The sequence below is a fragment of the Oncorhynchus tshawytscha genome, linkage group LG07 (assembly GCF_018296145.1).
Source record: "Oncorhynchus tshawytscha isolate Ot180627B linkage group LG07, Otsh_v2.0, whole genome shotgun sequence".
NCBI lineage: Eukaryota > Metazoa > Chordata > Actinopteri > Salmoniformes > Salmonidae > Oncorhynchus > Oncorhynchus tshawytscha.
This window is the reverse complement of record NC_056435.1, coordinates 58,347,564-58,362,216: the sequence shown is the minus strand read 5'-3', so window position 1 is coordinate 58,362,216 and position 14,653 is coordinate 58,347,564. Positions and strand designations below refer to the sequence as shown.

General features: G+C 41.5%; 2 protein-coding genes across 5 annotated transcripts; both read left to right on the top strand.

Annotated features, from left to right (window-relative positions):
- The first annotated feature begins 384 nt into the window (after positions 1–384).
- On the top strand, positions 385–2,845 carry LOC112255520 (progonadoliberin-2-like). The gene is made up of 4 exons (XM_024428504.2): positions 385–598; positions 1,495–1,640; positions 1,857–1,940; positions 2,578–2,845. Exons 2-4 carry the CDS (start codon positions 1,503–1,505, stop codon positions 2,614–2,616), a joined length of 261 nt encoding a protein of 86 aa, XP_024284272.1. The 5' UTR covers positions 385–598; positions 1,495–1,502; the 3' UTR covers positions 2,617–2,845.
- A 915-nt stretch (positions 2,846–3,760) lies between these two features.
- zmat1 (zinc finger matrin-type 1) lies at positions 3,761–12,593 on the top strand. Of its 4 annotated transcripts, none has more exons than XM_042324747.1 (7): positions 3,761–3,930; positions 6,430–6,530; positions 6,839–6,913; positions 7,678–7,825; positions 10,188–10,457; positions 10,669–10,759; positions 10,908–12,593. In XM_042324747.1, exons 1-7 carry the CDS (start codon positions 3,789–3,791, stop codon positions 11,920–11,922), a joined length of 1,842 nt encoding a protein of 613 aa, XP_042180681.1. In that variant the 5' UTR covers positions 3,761–3,788; the 3' UTR covers positions 11,923–12,593. The 4 variants fall into 4 exon arrangements, with proteins under 4 accessions (XP_042180681.1, XP_042180680.1, XP_042180679.1 ...); XM_042324746.1 differs by having other exon boundaries at positions 6,427–6,530; XM_042324745.1 differs by having other exon boundaries at positions 6,361–6,530.
- The last annotated feature ends 2,060 nt before the right edge of the window (positions 12,594–14,653 follow it).

Sequence of the window (14,653 nt, the reverse complement as noted above, 5' to 3'; positions counted from 1 at the left end):
CTCAACGCAACTGACAAAATCTGAACCCGTCCAGTACATTTTTCCATGAACGTGATGTGTGAAGAAATGTAAGAACATCATGAAGTGACAGAACTGGATTCATCCAGCCACAGGATGTTTATAGTAAACCATGTCAACCTATTGATTTTGGTGGCTGGGAGCAGGGTGGCTGGGGAGTGTAATGGAAGGGGGTGGGTATTAGGTACAGACAGGATGAACATCCCAGGGGAGGTCAGGACTATTTAGAGATGATAATTGGAATTGAGTGGATCTTACGCACACCCCGCGTCCCTAAACACCTCTGAGCTGACCGCTGGGAGGGAAAGGAGCAATGAGGACGAGGTGGGGTAGGGTGAGGGAGGGAGGTGGCGGGGGGCATTTGAGGTGGGGACATAAATAGAGGAGGCTTCAGAGATATCATCAGAAAGCAGCTCTACAACACTCATCGTCGCCTTGGGAAAGTGATTTGACACTGAGTTGCTGTATACCAACAGGTTTGAAAGTAATAGAAGTGAGCAGCGCACATAGACTGACTTGGTGGACATCAACAGTGATAACCGATTCCATACAACAAGTATTATCAGACTAAGGATCTAAGGTAAGAATTGCTATGATTTTTGCTATTGGATATCAATGGGTTAAAAAGTGAGCTCTGAGAGAATTTTTGCATTTGCTTTAGGTTTTATGCTTTCTATGAAGTATACATTAAACCCATAGATAGCTACATTTTTTGGTTCCATTGTATGGTGAATCAATGGTGGCAGTACCAGTATATATTTTGGAATTAACAACCTAAAATTACGTTTAATATGCTCTTTATTTTCAATCCTGCCTTTCTAAGTGGAATCTTGAGAAGAAATTTCCACAACAATTGCCTATGAGAAACGGATCTTTGAAACCCACTGTAAACGTACTGTTTCTGTTTGTGGAGATTTTTCCCTGTGTATAAATATTATTAATGTATTGTATTAAATATTTATCCTGCATAAAATTAAGTTATGAGCTGAACACAAAAAAACTTTCAGGCTTATAGCTTTTTGTTTCTCCAATTGTGCCTCCTCACCAATATTTGAATAATTACCTTCATTTGCCTGGCAGATCAGACGCCGCCATCACACTTCTAACACCAATGTAGCGACCATGTAGCAGTAGGTATGGCCACATGGGGATGTTCAACCCCAGTTGTCTAACCCCAAGGCAAGCATAGTCTTCCTAGGCAGTCGGTTGCCTCCCACAATGTATCCAATGCTACTGTTGCCTAGGGTCGGGTTTACGAGACTAAGGCAAGCATGCAATCCCAAGAGAATGTACTCCCTTGAGAGCTCTAGGGTCATCACAGTATTCTCCCCCTTCTCGCACTTTCTCTCATTCCCGTGGCGTGAATTGTATAACGATCCCCCATCCCACCCTTTCTTTCCTTGTGAAAGGTGTGCAAGCCTGACAGGTGTCTCATGCTCTCTTACCCACACCCTCCCTCTCCTTACATCTCTCCAGCTCCAGTGATGGTGAGTGTGGCTAGGCTGGTGTTGATGCTGGGGCTGCTGCTGTGTCTGGGAGCCCAGCTGTCCTCCTCCCAACACTGGTCCCATGGCTGGTACCCAGGAGGCAAGCGGGAACTGGACTCATTTACCACCTCTGAGGTGGGTCACAGTACTACAATCACAATGACTCAAATGGATATGATGCATGTGTAAAATACACAGTAGCCATTTGTGTCACCATCATTCTATTATCTATCTATCTATCTATCTATCTATCTATCTATCTATCTATCTATCTATCTATCTATCTATCTATCTATCTATCTATCTATCTATCTATCTATCTATCTATCTATCTCTCTCTCTCTCTCTCAGATTTCAGAGGAGATTAAACTCTGTGAGGCAGGAGAATGCAGCTACCTGAGACCACAGCGAAGGAACATCCTTAGGAACATTCTTGTGAGTGCAGGGGCACCCTTATGAAAAATATTGCAGTCAGAGTGCAGTATAACTGCCTTATGCAGCAAATACTACATCCAAAATAACTGTAAATAACAGCAGTAAATTTGCAGTGTAACTGCAGTTAGAGTGCAATATAATACTGCAGTTATGCTGCATCCAAAATAACACAGTCAATGTATCAGGTGGCATTCACATAGGCCAGGGATTCAGTACCTCAAATCTGAGCCTGGGAGGCTGGAATACTGCTAGTTTAATTTTCACTGATTGGCCACTCAGAGCCTGAGAGCCATATTCCGTAGCCAACCGTTGTGGAACATTGCATATTCTAATCCTCATTCAATGTGTCAGAGAGGATTGTTTGTTGTACATAATGTATTTTTATATGAACGTTCCATAATAATGTTTCATTGTCACATACACCAGATAGGTGCAGTTAAATGTGTTGTTTTCAAGGGCATATGGACATATTTTCACCTTAACTGCTCAGGTATTTTAACCAGTGAACTTACAGTTACTGGTCCAATGCTCTAACTAACCGATAGGCTACCTGCCACCCTTTATTGTTGTGCCCTGCTGAATGCAGCACTGGGGGGGGATTGCACCTGTAATTCATATGGTGTTACTCTCTTTGCAGTTGGATGCCCTGGCCAAAGAATTCGAGAAGATAAAGTAACCTTACAACTGAAGCTGACTTAAATCCTTCCTTGTCTATCTGTTTATTTCAAATGACCGCTATTCTAATCTTGTGTCCTTTGATCCAATTTGATTGTTTATCAATTTTGATAATATGTCACATCCCTCCATCACTCACCCTTGCACCCCCTTTATTGTCCCTTTAGACTCAATTACAGATGTAGCATCATGCACATGCCATTTCCTGTAATAAAGTATCTATTTTGTTATTCATGTCTTCATCTTTGTCCTCTTCATTTAATTTGATCCAAAGAAAGAATAGGTATAGAAATATACTGAACAAAAATATAAACGTATAATGCAAAGTGTTGGTCCCATGTTTCATGAGCTGAAATACCATACATTTTCCACACGCACAAAAATGTTATTTCTCTAAAATGTTGTGCACACATTTGTTTACATCCCTGTTCGTGAGAGTTTCTCCTTTGCCAACATAATCCATCCACCTGACAGGTGTGGCATATCATGAAGCTGATTAAACAGTGTTACACAGGTGCACCTTGTGCTTGGAAAAATAAAAGTCCACTCCAAAATGTGCCGTTTTGTTACACAACACAATGCTAGACATGTAATTGGCATGCTGAAGGTCCACCAGAGCTGTTCCCAGAAAATGTCATGTTCATATCTCCACTATTTTGAGGTGCTGAGGAGTATTTCTGTCTGTAATAAAGCCCTTTTGTGGGGACAAACTCATCCTGATTGGCTGGGCCTGGCTCCCCGTGGATCGACCTGGCTGCCAAGTGGGTGGGCCTATGCCCTCCCAGGCCCATCCATGGCTGCGCCACCGTGAAATCCAATTTATTTAAATTGACCGATTTCCTTATATGAACTATAACTCAGTAAACATTTGGAAATTGTTGCATGTTGCCTTTATATTTTTGTTCAGATTTGAAAATACAATTGAGCAGAAAAACATAAACAATACAGTAAAAGGTTCTCCGTTATTATATGCAAGTTGAGCACACAGAATTCCCAACCAAGTCAAAACAAAACTTTAACTTTACAGAGAGTAAATTTTGTTATGTTTCACTATATTGGATTGGAGTGATCGATATAGCTCACATAACCGTGGTTAAATACGTAATCTTAGTAATCATGTTCTGCTAACATGTGTCGACACATTGCGCCTGCGTTGCTCAGATAGGAAGAAAGATGGAGAAGGGAAGTATCTGTGCTCCGCTGCTAGCGGAGTCAGATACTGAAAATAACATTATTTCTACTCATAACGTGGCTTCTGTATCAGATGCTGACACAGTAATAAACACTAATAATACCAATAGTTCACAGATTGAAGGTGAGTTCATTAAGAACGCGAAATTACAGCGTCTGGTGAATGGATGCCCAGTTCGTAGCAAGCTAGCTAGCAATGCTGACGTTAGCCAAGGGCGTTCTCAAAGTTAGCAAGTTAGCTAACTGTTAAATGTCGAATTAGGCACTTTTGCCTATGATAGGATCAACTTTAGCGAGCTAGTTATCCGATATGACCACTTTCTGTCGGTTAACAATCGTGTCTTTCCCATGTGAACGTCGTTTTCGCATATCCTTGTAATCACTGCCAGCTAGCTAACTATTAGCTATACGTTAGCTAATACGTATAAACACTTGACTGGGAGGCCCTAAAGTAGCTGCCATTGCATTGAAGCCAATTTGCTAGCACAATCCCCCCACTACAGTTGCTGTCACATTGGATGGGTTAGCACGAAATTATTGACTAGTTATTCAACTCCTATTCAATCAGAACCGGTGCCTGGGTTAAGAAACTAGCTATACACAGCAAGGCACATTGTTTTTGTCTTACCTGGGTCACCAGTCTTGAAATAGGGTCTTTGCTAATTTATTCAAAACTGCTGCCTAACTAGCTAAACATTGTTACAGTGTGTTACCTCTTGTGAAACTTTTTGACTTGTCTAGTATTACATTCAATTCCATTATTAGGCATAGGCTATCTCTACACAGTGCTCAACATGACTGTCTGGAGAGAGTATGCAATACCAATAGGTTGTCAACATCAACAAACAGTTGTTTTCAGTTCATTGCTATACTTAATATAACTATAACTTGTGTAGTAGTAAGGGACTTGTATGCCAATTCTGTCAATTCACATCAGCCATATTGAAAATGCCCACACACTGGTGTTCAAACCTTCTGAACATCAAGTTCAGTTCTATTTCTGCTATCTTGTTTACCATCACTAAAGGGTGCGGTTAACATTTGGTAAGTACTGTACTTTAAAGTAGTATATGTGTGTAGAAATCCAGTTTCTTTATGGGACATTTTGAAAGTAAAGGTGGAAGCAATAGCCATTTTGAGTTCTAGCAATAGCACGAAGTGCATTCTCAATTGTAGATGGTTTTGAAACAATGATTTATAACACCCAAGATTCAAGCATGGGCATGCATCAATGAACCTAGTATGTAGCCTGCCGGTGAATTATTCTCCATGGAGTCCTCTCAAAATTACGAGAGCAAACAAGTGGGAAAGGAAACAGTTGATTTCTAAATTAATATTACAGGGTGTAGTCAAGGCAAAATATGGGCACTTTATAATCAAGACAGATAAGTTATCAGTAACATTGAGTAGTGTTTTTAAGGCCTACTTTACGGTTTATGATTGGGGTGCAGTTAAAAGTATTTGTGATTAGGCAGAGGAGCAGTGCATTGTCCTCACCCAAAGTTTCAGCCACATCTGTGAATTCAATTTTAGTCCTTCCTTCTACAGAAAGATGGTAGTGTACATGATACACCGTCTGCATGCAAGAGATTACAGTATGTGTTGCTTTCTGTTATTATATTTCAGAATGAGCCTTGACAGTATTTGGAATGATCAATTCAGTAAAAGTGATAGTAAGTGTGTTATGGCTTCAGACATCTGATACTTGGAATACATTATGTAGTGAAGTAGATAGTGTACATGTAATGAACTGAGCTTTCACCCTACACAATCGACACAGTAGGTTAGAATCAGTGATTTTCATACCAGTTTATCACATTAAAGGGGCACTTTCTAACCTCACATTCATGATCTCCAGCATCATATCAGTGTCTACATTATGTGCGAACAGTGATTTGTCTGTTCTGTTGTCAAAATGATCAGTAGAAAAGGTCCTAATGACCCCCAAATTAGATTACATCTTATCAATCTAATATGAATCAAAATAGTGCATTAGTGTTACTGTAGATCACATATAAACATTTTAAACATCAGTGGGGAAATTCACTTGCAACAAAGACTGACATTGATTTATTGCAAGACTCAGGTTTGGCAGTCATTGGGTCGAGAAAATTGAATCTGAGTAGTGAGGTTGGTTCTTTATAGTTGTACTTCATATTGTTTCTTCCAACGAAATGGTCACATTTCCTTACTCTTACAACTTGCCCTCTCCATTTTGTCAAATGTCCAAACATTTTCTCATTCATCTGCACACGTGGACTAAGATGTTGACTTGAGTGAAGACCTATGGTCGCTCTTAACTCAGATGCTGCTTTCAATAAGCTCAATGTTTCATAGTTATTTTATTTTTGTCTTGGTTATGTACAGTACACATGTGGGTCGATGTCCCAGGTTCTCTCTTTTGTGTTTTCTTTCAACTTTATTATCCATTTCACACAGGGATTCATGCAATCACAACAACAACAGATGTACTCTATTTTTCACAGCATGGTGCAAGTATTTATCTTCTGTTTTGAGGATTTCATTTGTATTGTGTATTTTGTCTTTCATCCAGGCAGTCTTTTGTTCAGAACGTTCTCTGAACATTCAAAAATGTTAAAGGAGCGTTCCCTGTTCCCAGCAGACTTGGGAGAAAGTGACCTGAAGGGTCTCTTCACAGACAGCCACTGCCATGTGTGTGAGGCTTCTCTGCTGTTCGAGTCCCAGAGGATCGCACACTACGAGGTATGTGAGTGTGTGTCCGTCTTCCACGTCTCAACACTTGTGTTGTAATTATGATAACCAATAACATTTAAACAGTACATTCCTTTAGGTCTCAACGCACTTGACATTGTTTGGGGGTAACTCGCTCCACCCACCACCAATGTGTCTGTCTACCCACCAACCCAAGTTTAATTCAACAGATACCATCTTCCTCATCATATTTTAGTGTGTTCATTTTACGAGCTGAATGTCTTAATGTTAGCCAACTGTACAGTTTGAGCTCTGCAAAGAAGCTAGAGAAAAAAACTGATAATGCCCTCTGACTGCAGGGAAAGAAGCATGCTCAGAAAGTGAGACTCTACGTGCAGACCAAGAAAGATGAGAAACGAAGTAAAGACTTCCAGGTAAGACTTTGATGGAACAGATGCCTGGACAAAATGTTATTTGCATTTATTTATTTATTTTTATTTAACTAGGCAAGTTGTGTGTGTGTGTGTGTGTGTGTGTGTGTGTGTGTGTGTGTGTGTGTGTGTGTGTGTGTGTGTGTGTGTGTGTGTGTGTGTGTGTGTGTGTGTGTGTGTGTGTGTGTGTGTGTGTGTGTGTGTGTGTGTGTGTGTGTGTGTGTGTGTGTGTGTGTGTGTGTAAATCCAGCTTCTGTAGCAATTGTATGAACCCAATCCCGATGAAATCAAAATTAGACGTGTTGACATTCCAACCATCAGAAGGGGAAAGGGGGGATACCTAGTCTGTTGTACAACTGAATGCCTTCAACTGAAATGTGTCTTCCGCATTTAACCCAACCCCTCTGAGTCAGAGAGGGGCGGAGGGCTGCCTTAATCAACATCCACGTCTTCGGCGCCCAGGGAACAGTGGGTTAACTGGCTTGCTCAAGGGCAGAACGACAGATTTTTACCTTGTCAGCTCGGGGATTTGATCCAGCAACCTTTCGGTTACTTGCCCAACGCTCTAAACACTAGGCTACCTGCAGTGAATGCCATGATCACATCCCTAAAGTGTTGTTGTAATGGGTCCGACATGGTCCAATGCGTTCCAACCCGATCCAGGTGAAATCAATAAGCTTCTAGAGAGCATTAACCTCTGAAAGGTTGTAGACTATCATGTTATTGTTACCGTTATGAGTATGGGTGTCTGATGTTGTGTTGAGCAGAGAGGAATCACTATGGACAAGGACCGCTTCTGTGAGCTGTGCAGCATGGTGTTCAGTTCTCCGGTGGTGGCCCGCTCCCACTACGACGGCAAGGTCCATGCCAAGAACCTGAGAAAACAGGCCCTCTATCCCACCACCCAGCCAGCAGGTTAGTACGGTCTATATCACACTGTCTGACAGGTTAGTACAGCCTATATCACACTGTAATATACAGGTTAGTACAGCCTATATCACACTGTCTAATAGACAGGTTAGTACAGCCTATATCACACTGTCTTATACACAGGTTACTATAGCCTATATCACACTGTCTAATAGACAGGTTAGTACAGCCTATATCACACTGTCTAATAGACAGGTTAGTACAGCCTATATCGCACTGTCTAATAGACAGGTTAGTACAGCCAATATCACACTGTAATAGACAGGTTAGTACAGCCTAATCACACTGTCTAATAGACAGGTTAGTATAGCCTATATCACACTGTCTAATAGACAGGTTAGTACAGCCTATCACACTGTGTAATACACAGGTTAGTACGGCCTGTATCACACTGTCTAATAGACAGGTTAGTACTGCCTATTTCCCTCTGTCTAATAGACAGGTTAGTACTGCCTATATCACACTGTCTAATAGACAGGTTAGTACAGCCTATATCACTCTGTCTAATAGACACTCTAGTACTGCCTATATCACACTGTCTAATAGACAGGTTAGTACAGCCTATATCACACTGTCTAATAGACAGGTTAGTACTGCCTGTATCACACTGTCTAATAGACATGTTAGTACGGCCTAGTTCCCTCTGTCTAATAGACAGGTTAGTACTGCCTGTATCACTCTGTCTAATAGACAGGTTAGCACAGCCTATATCACACTGTAATAGACAGGTTAGTACAGCCTATATCACACTGTCTTATACACAGGTTACTATAGCCTATATCACACTGTCTAATAGACAGGTTAGTATAGCCTATATCACTCTGTCTAATAGACAGGTTAATATAGCCTATATCACTCTGTCTAATAGACAGGTTAGTATAGCCTAAATCACACTGTCTAATAGACAGGTTAGTATAGCCTATATCACTCTGTCTAATAGACAGGTTAGTACAGCCTATATCGCACTGTCTAATAGACAGGTTAGTACAGCCAAAATAACACTGTAATAGACAGGTTAGTACAGCCTAATCACACTGTCTAATAGACAGGTTAGTACGGCCTATATCACTCTTGTCTAATAGACAGGTTAGTACTGCCTATATCACACTGTCTTATTGATAGGTTAGTATAGCCTAATCACACTGTCTAATAGACAGGTTAGTATAGCCTAATCACACTGTCTAATAGACTGGTTAGTACAGCCTATATCACTCTGTCTAATAGACAGGTTAGTACTGCCTATATCACACTGTCTAATACACAGGTTAGTACTGCCTATATCACACTGTCTAATAGACAGGTTAGTACAGCCTATATGACACTGGAATAGACAGGTTAGTACAGCCTATCACACTGTCTTATTGACAGGTTAGTACAGCCTATCACACTGTAATAGACAGGTTAGTACAGCACACTGTCTAATAGGAAAGTTAGTAAAGCCTATATCACACTGTCTAATATAAATGTTAGTACTGCCTATTTCCCTTTGTCTAATAGACAGGTTAGTACTGCCTATATCACACTGTCTAATAGACAGTTTAGTACAGCCTATATCACACTGTAATAGACAGGTTAGTACAGACTATATCATTATGTCTAATAGACAGGTTAGTACAGCCTATATCACACTGTAATAGACAGGTTAGTACAGCCTAATCACACTGTCTAATAGGAAAGTTAGTAAAGCCTATATCACACTGTCTAATAGACAGGTTAGTACAGCCTATATCACTGTCTAATAGACAGGTTAGTACAGCCTATATCACTCTGTCTAATAGACAGGTAATTACAGCCTATATGACAATGTAATAGACAGGTTAGTGCTGCCTAATCACACTTTCTAATAGGCTGGTTAGTACAGCCTATATCACACTGTAATAGACAGGTTAGTACAGCCTATATCACACTGTAATAGCCAGGTTAGTACAGCCTATATCACTCTGTCTTATAGACAGGTTAGTACTGCCTATATCACACTGTAATAGACAGGTTAGTACAGCCTATATCACACTGTAATAGCCAGGTTAGTACAGCTAATATCACACTGTCTAATAGATAGGTTAGTACTGCCTATATCACTCGTGTCTAATAGACATGTTAGTACTGCCTATATCACTCTGTCTAATTGACAGGTTGGTTGAGCCTATATCACACTGTCTAATAGACAGGTAATTACAGCCTATTTCACTCTGTTTAATAGACAGGTAAGTACTGCTTATATGACTGTAGTGTGTTCATTGTGTTTAAGTTTATTTCACTCTGCCTAAAGGCAGGTTAATACAATTAATCTAATACTATTATAGTCAGTGGTTAAAACTGAACCCACACATCTCTCTTTCGCTATCAGACATTCTCCCTCAAAGGGGCCCCGGGTTGGCCATACCAGGCCCACTCCAGGCCTCTGGCATTGACCAGGGAATGGTCGAGGAGGGGGGGAAGGGACCCCAGAACACCTCAGAGACTGTGGACCTGAGTGACCCTAACAAGCAATGCCGCCTGTGTGCCGCCTCCTTCAACAACCCCCACATGGCCCAGCAGCACTACGCCGGCCGCAAGCACCAGAGGAACCACTCCCGCCAGCAGCTGCTCAAAGACCTAGGAGAGGACCCTGCACAAGGTACCCATGCCCTACGCTGTCTGTCTGTCTGTGGTAATAGACCGGTCAGTGAAATGGGTGGAAAGGAAAGCATGCCTGGAGAGGAAAGGAAGTAATTGGCCAAGGTTTTTAATCCCTCAAATAGCTCCATCTTCTCCCAAAATGCAAAAACAAGGTTTCTGTCTCCTCTGAGGAGTAATTATAATATTCTGTCCACTATTCCTGTTTGCAGCCAACTCCTTCACATGTCCGGTGTGTAACATTAAGCTTGACTCTGTGGAAATGTACCACGCTCACATGCAAGGAAACAAGCACCAGATCAAGTAAGAGGACAGCCACATTCATTTTGACCTCATACATTTCATGAAGAACACACTTTGTTTCCCCAAAACAGATCATTTTCACTAAGTTCCCAGCTCTGCACTATGTCAAAGTATGTAACCCTTTGGCTCTCACCCTGTGTCCCATCAGAGAGAAGAAGGTTGTTGACCTATGCAAGTCTCAGAAGAAGGTGTATGATTCGTTCGCAGATGAATTGGCCGACTACATCCACGTGCAGAAGGCCCGTGGTATAGCCCCAAAAACCAGCTTCGGGGCTACCGGGGAAGAGGAGGAGGAAGAGGGAGAAGGAGAAGCGAACCTCAGCAAGGTTGACGGCCAAAATAAAACCACCTTGGGCCTTCCTCCTTCTTCCCGCCCTCCTCTTCCTCTCACCTCTCTTCCTCTGCATCCTGCTGCTGCCTTTTATCCTCCTCCACTTTGGTGCCCGCCCTATCAGGCTCCTCCCACTCACTTTGGGTTCAAGGGAGGCACCTATGAGCAAACGGCCTGGGGCCACACTTTCCCTCAGCCCTTCCCCCCAGGATCTGCTCCGGCAGGCTTTATTGGCTGGCCTAAAGCCAGGGGGAGGGACAATGAATGTTCAAGCTCCTCCTCTTCCTACACAAGCTCCTCCTCTTCCTACAGCAGCAGCAGTGACAGCAGTGACAGTGACTACAGGCACAGAGAGAGGAAGAGGAGGAAGAGGAAGATGAGGAAGGAGAGAGGGAGGAGGGCGAGAGAGGAGGACTCAGAGGAGAGGAAGAGGAGGAGGAGGGGGAAGAGTCTAAGAGATGATGACACAGAAGGGAGAAGAGGAAGAGAGCATGACGAAGAAGCGGAGGAAGAGAGTAAGAGGAAGAGAAAAAGACTGCACTATAGTAGCAGGAGTCACAGGGAGGGACACAGAGCAAAGAAACGCCGGGAAGAGGATGAAGAAAAAGAAGGAAGGAAGGAGGAGAAAGAAGAGAGTACAGAGGAAAGGGTGGGAAGAGGAGAGGAGAAGGAGGTGCATATTCAGGCTGAGATTCAGGAAGAGATAGAAGAGAGGGAGCAGGCCAAGGAGACCAAGGCCAAACACAGGAAAGACAAGAAGAAGACCAAGGAGAAAGTGGACACCAGGACAGAGGAGGAAAAGCTATGGGATGAGTCCATCATAGGCTTGTGATGCAGAGAACCTCCTGGAACCCACCATCTGAAGGCTAAAGCCAGGAACATACTCAATGCAAATATGTCTAGTGACATGATAAAAAGTATACAGTTGGTGAACATGAACAAAAGCAACCAAGTTCTACGTGCTTCCCGAACTTTGTTAAGCATAGGCTCACGTGAAGAAATGTTACCGATCCATTTGGCATCACAATTTGCAGCAAACAAGCTCCCATGTTCTTGTTTTTTTAGGTTCACCAACTGTCAGCTCTTGATGATGTCACTAGACGTCTTAACGCGTTAAGTATGTTCCAAGTTTTACAGCTGTCAAGCCGGACATTACAGACGTCAACAACGACAACAGCATTGGCTTACGACGACTGACGTTACACAGTCATGACACAAGCAGTAGTGTAGTAATGCTAGCTGGCTAGCCATATGCTTAGTGTAAAATAAGGGTTTGTGTCATGAATGTAATATAGTTTATTCACATCAGCTGCCATGACTGTTTATTACGTCTGCTGTAACGTGCTTCTGACAGCGAGATGATGGGTGTACAAGAAATATGTCATGTTGTCGGCAACCTCGACACGCAACTCTATTGCACATCCATTTTGAAGTAACAGCACACTTCACGGCGCAAAATAATATAATGTTGCAATGACATTAAAGGCCCAGTGCAGTCAAAAATGTGATTTCCTGTGTTTTATATAAGGTTACAAAGGGAGGGTATATTACTAGAAACTTTTTAAGTTTACCTTTTGAATACCATAGTTTTGGTACTGTATCTTTCAAGGGTTTTATGTAATCTGTCACAAAACATCTAGTGGCCCATTTTGGAACTTCAGATTATCACAGGTGTCTGTAATCATCTCTGGCCCTCTGTGTGGCCTTAACACATGTCAAATATATGAAATCATTAAATATGATTTAAAAATAGACTGACAAACCATTAAAACATTATCCTACATATAAACCAATTTAAAACTGTTAAGTTTTTACTCTGAGAATTAGAACCATGAAAACTTAATAACTTCTTGGTGATGGGGCAGTATTTTCACGTCCGGATGAAATACATGCCCAAATTCAACTGCCTGCTACTCATCCCTAGAAGATAAGATATGCATATTATTAGTAGATTTGGATAGAAAACACTGAAGTTTCTTAAACTGTTTGAATCATGTCTGTGAGTATAACAGAATGAATGTAGCAGGCGAAACCCCAAGGAAAAACCATTCCGATTTTTTTGTTTTTTTGAGGTCACTCTCTTTTCAATGGGTTTTCATTGGGAATCCAGATTTCTAAGGGACCTTCTTGCAGTTCCTACCACTTCCACTGGATGTCACCAGTCTTTAGAAATTGGTTGAGCTTTTTCCTTTGTGTAATGAAGAAGTAGCCCTGTTCAAAACGAGGGTTACTTCAAGTGTACTGTTAGATAGAGGCGCATGCCCAGAAAGCTAGCTACAGTTTGTTTTTTTCCTGTATTGAACACAGATCATTCCGTCTTCAATTTTATCAATTATTTACTTTAAAAAATACCTAAAGTTGTATTACAAAAGTAGTTTGAAATGTTTTGGCAAAGTTTACAGATAACTTTTGAGATATTTTGTAGTCAAGTTGCGCAAGTTGGAACCAGTGTTTTTCTGGATCAAACGCGCCAAATAAAGGACATTTTGGATATATATCGACGGAATTAATCGAACAAAAGGACCATTTGTGATGTTTATGGGACATATTGGAGTGCCAACAGAAGAAGCTCATCAAAGGTAAGGCATGATTTATATTTTTATTTCTGCGTTTTGTGTCACGCCTGCAGGGTTGAAATATGTTTTCTCTCTTGGTTTACTATGGTGCTATCCTCAGATAATAGCCTTGTTTGCTTTCGACGAAAAGCCTTTTTGAAATCTGACATGTTGGCTGGATTCACAACACGTGTAGCTTTAATTTGGTATCTTACATGTGTGATTTCATGAAAGTTTGATTTTTATAGTAATTTATTTGAATTTGGTGCTCTGCATTTTCTCTGGCTTTTGGCCAGGTGGGACACTAGCGTCCCACATATCCCAGAGAGGTTTTAAACTAAGTTTATTCTTCCCAAAGGGTCAATACAGCTACATTAGACAAAAACATGTTTACAATAGTTGTGGTATATGTACCCCACTTTGGGTGGAGTCTCCTCACTAAACATTGTATCTTTATTGGTAGGCAGGAAACTAAGTGATACTGGTAATAAACTTTTCTTCTCCCTTAACGTGACCTGACCTGTCCTCGACCCCCTTCATCACTAATCCATGGCTCTCTTCCCCCCATATCAATGCCTGCCACATGTGATCGCTTTCTCTACACTCAGTACATTCCAAGCTTAATTGCACCCCCCATATACCTTCTTCCTACAGATAACCATTAACCTCTGGTGTAGCCCCTCGGCTATGGCACCCCTCAGATCCAAACCTATCAGTCCCCCCTTTTTGAACACCTGATATCATACTGTTCAACGTTACATACACTTGGAAAGTACTTAAAAATGGACAAACAATGATTATAATATATAAACACAAAATTAACCTAAACATGATTAACCTTCACCATGAGGTTTACAAACTCAGAGACTTATGGCCTCTGTTATATGATCACACCACACACAATCTTATTTCCATTTCTCATAGAACACTGATATTATGTCCGCTGGAGCCGTTGACTCCTTTCATTTCACCTTTCTCCTTCTGGTTCCTAAGAGAGTGATAGCACAA

Coding starts and splice junctions, on each gene's coding strand:
- LOC112255520 (XM_024428504.2), top strand. CDS start 1,503: ATGGTGAGTGTGGCTAGGCTGGTGTTGATGCTGGGGCTGCTGCTGTGT. Junction 1,641..1,856: donor ACTCATTTACCACCTCTGAG/GTGGGTCACAGT, acceptor TCTCTCTCTCAG/ATTTCAGAGGAGATTAAACT. Junction 1,941..2,577: donor ACATCCTTAGGAACATTCTT/GTGAGTGCAGGG, acceptor CTCTCTTTGCAG/TTGGATGCCCTGGCCAAAGA.
- zmat1 (XM_042324745.1), top strand. CDS start 3,789: ATGGAGAAGGGAAGTATCTGTGCTCCGCTGCTAGCGGAGTCAGATACT. Junction 3,931..6,360: donor CAATAGTTCACAGATTGAAG/GTGAGTTCATTA, acceptor TCTTTCATCCAG/GCAGTCTTTTGTTCAGAACG. Junction 7,826..10,187: donor TCCCACCACCCAGCCAGCAG/GTTAGTACGGTC, acceptor TTTCGCTATCAG/ACATTCTCCCTCAAAGGGGC.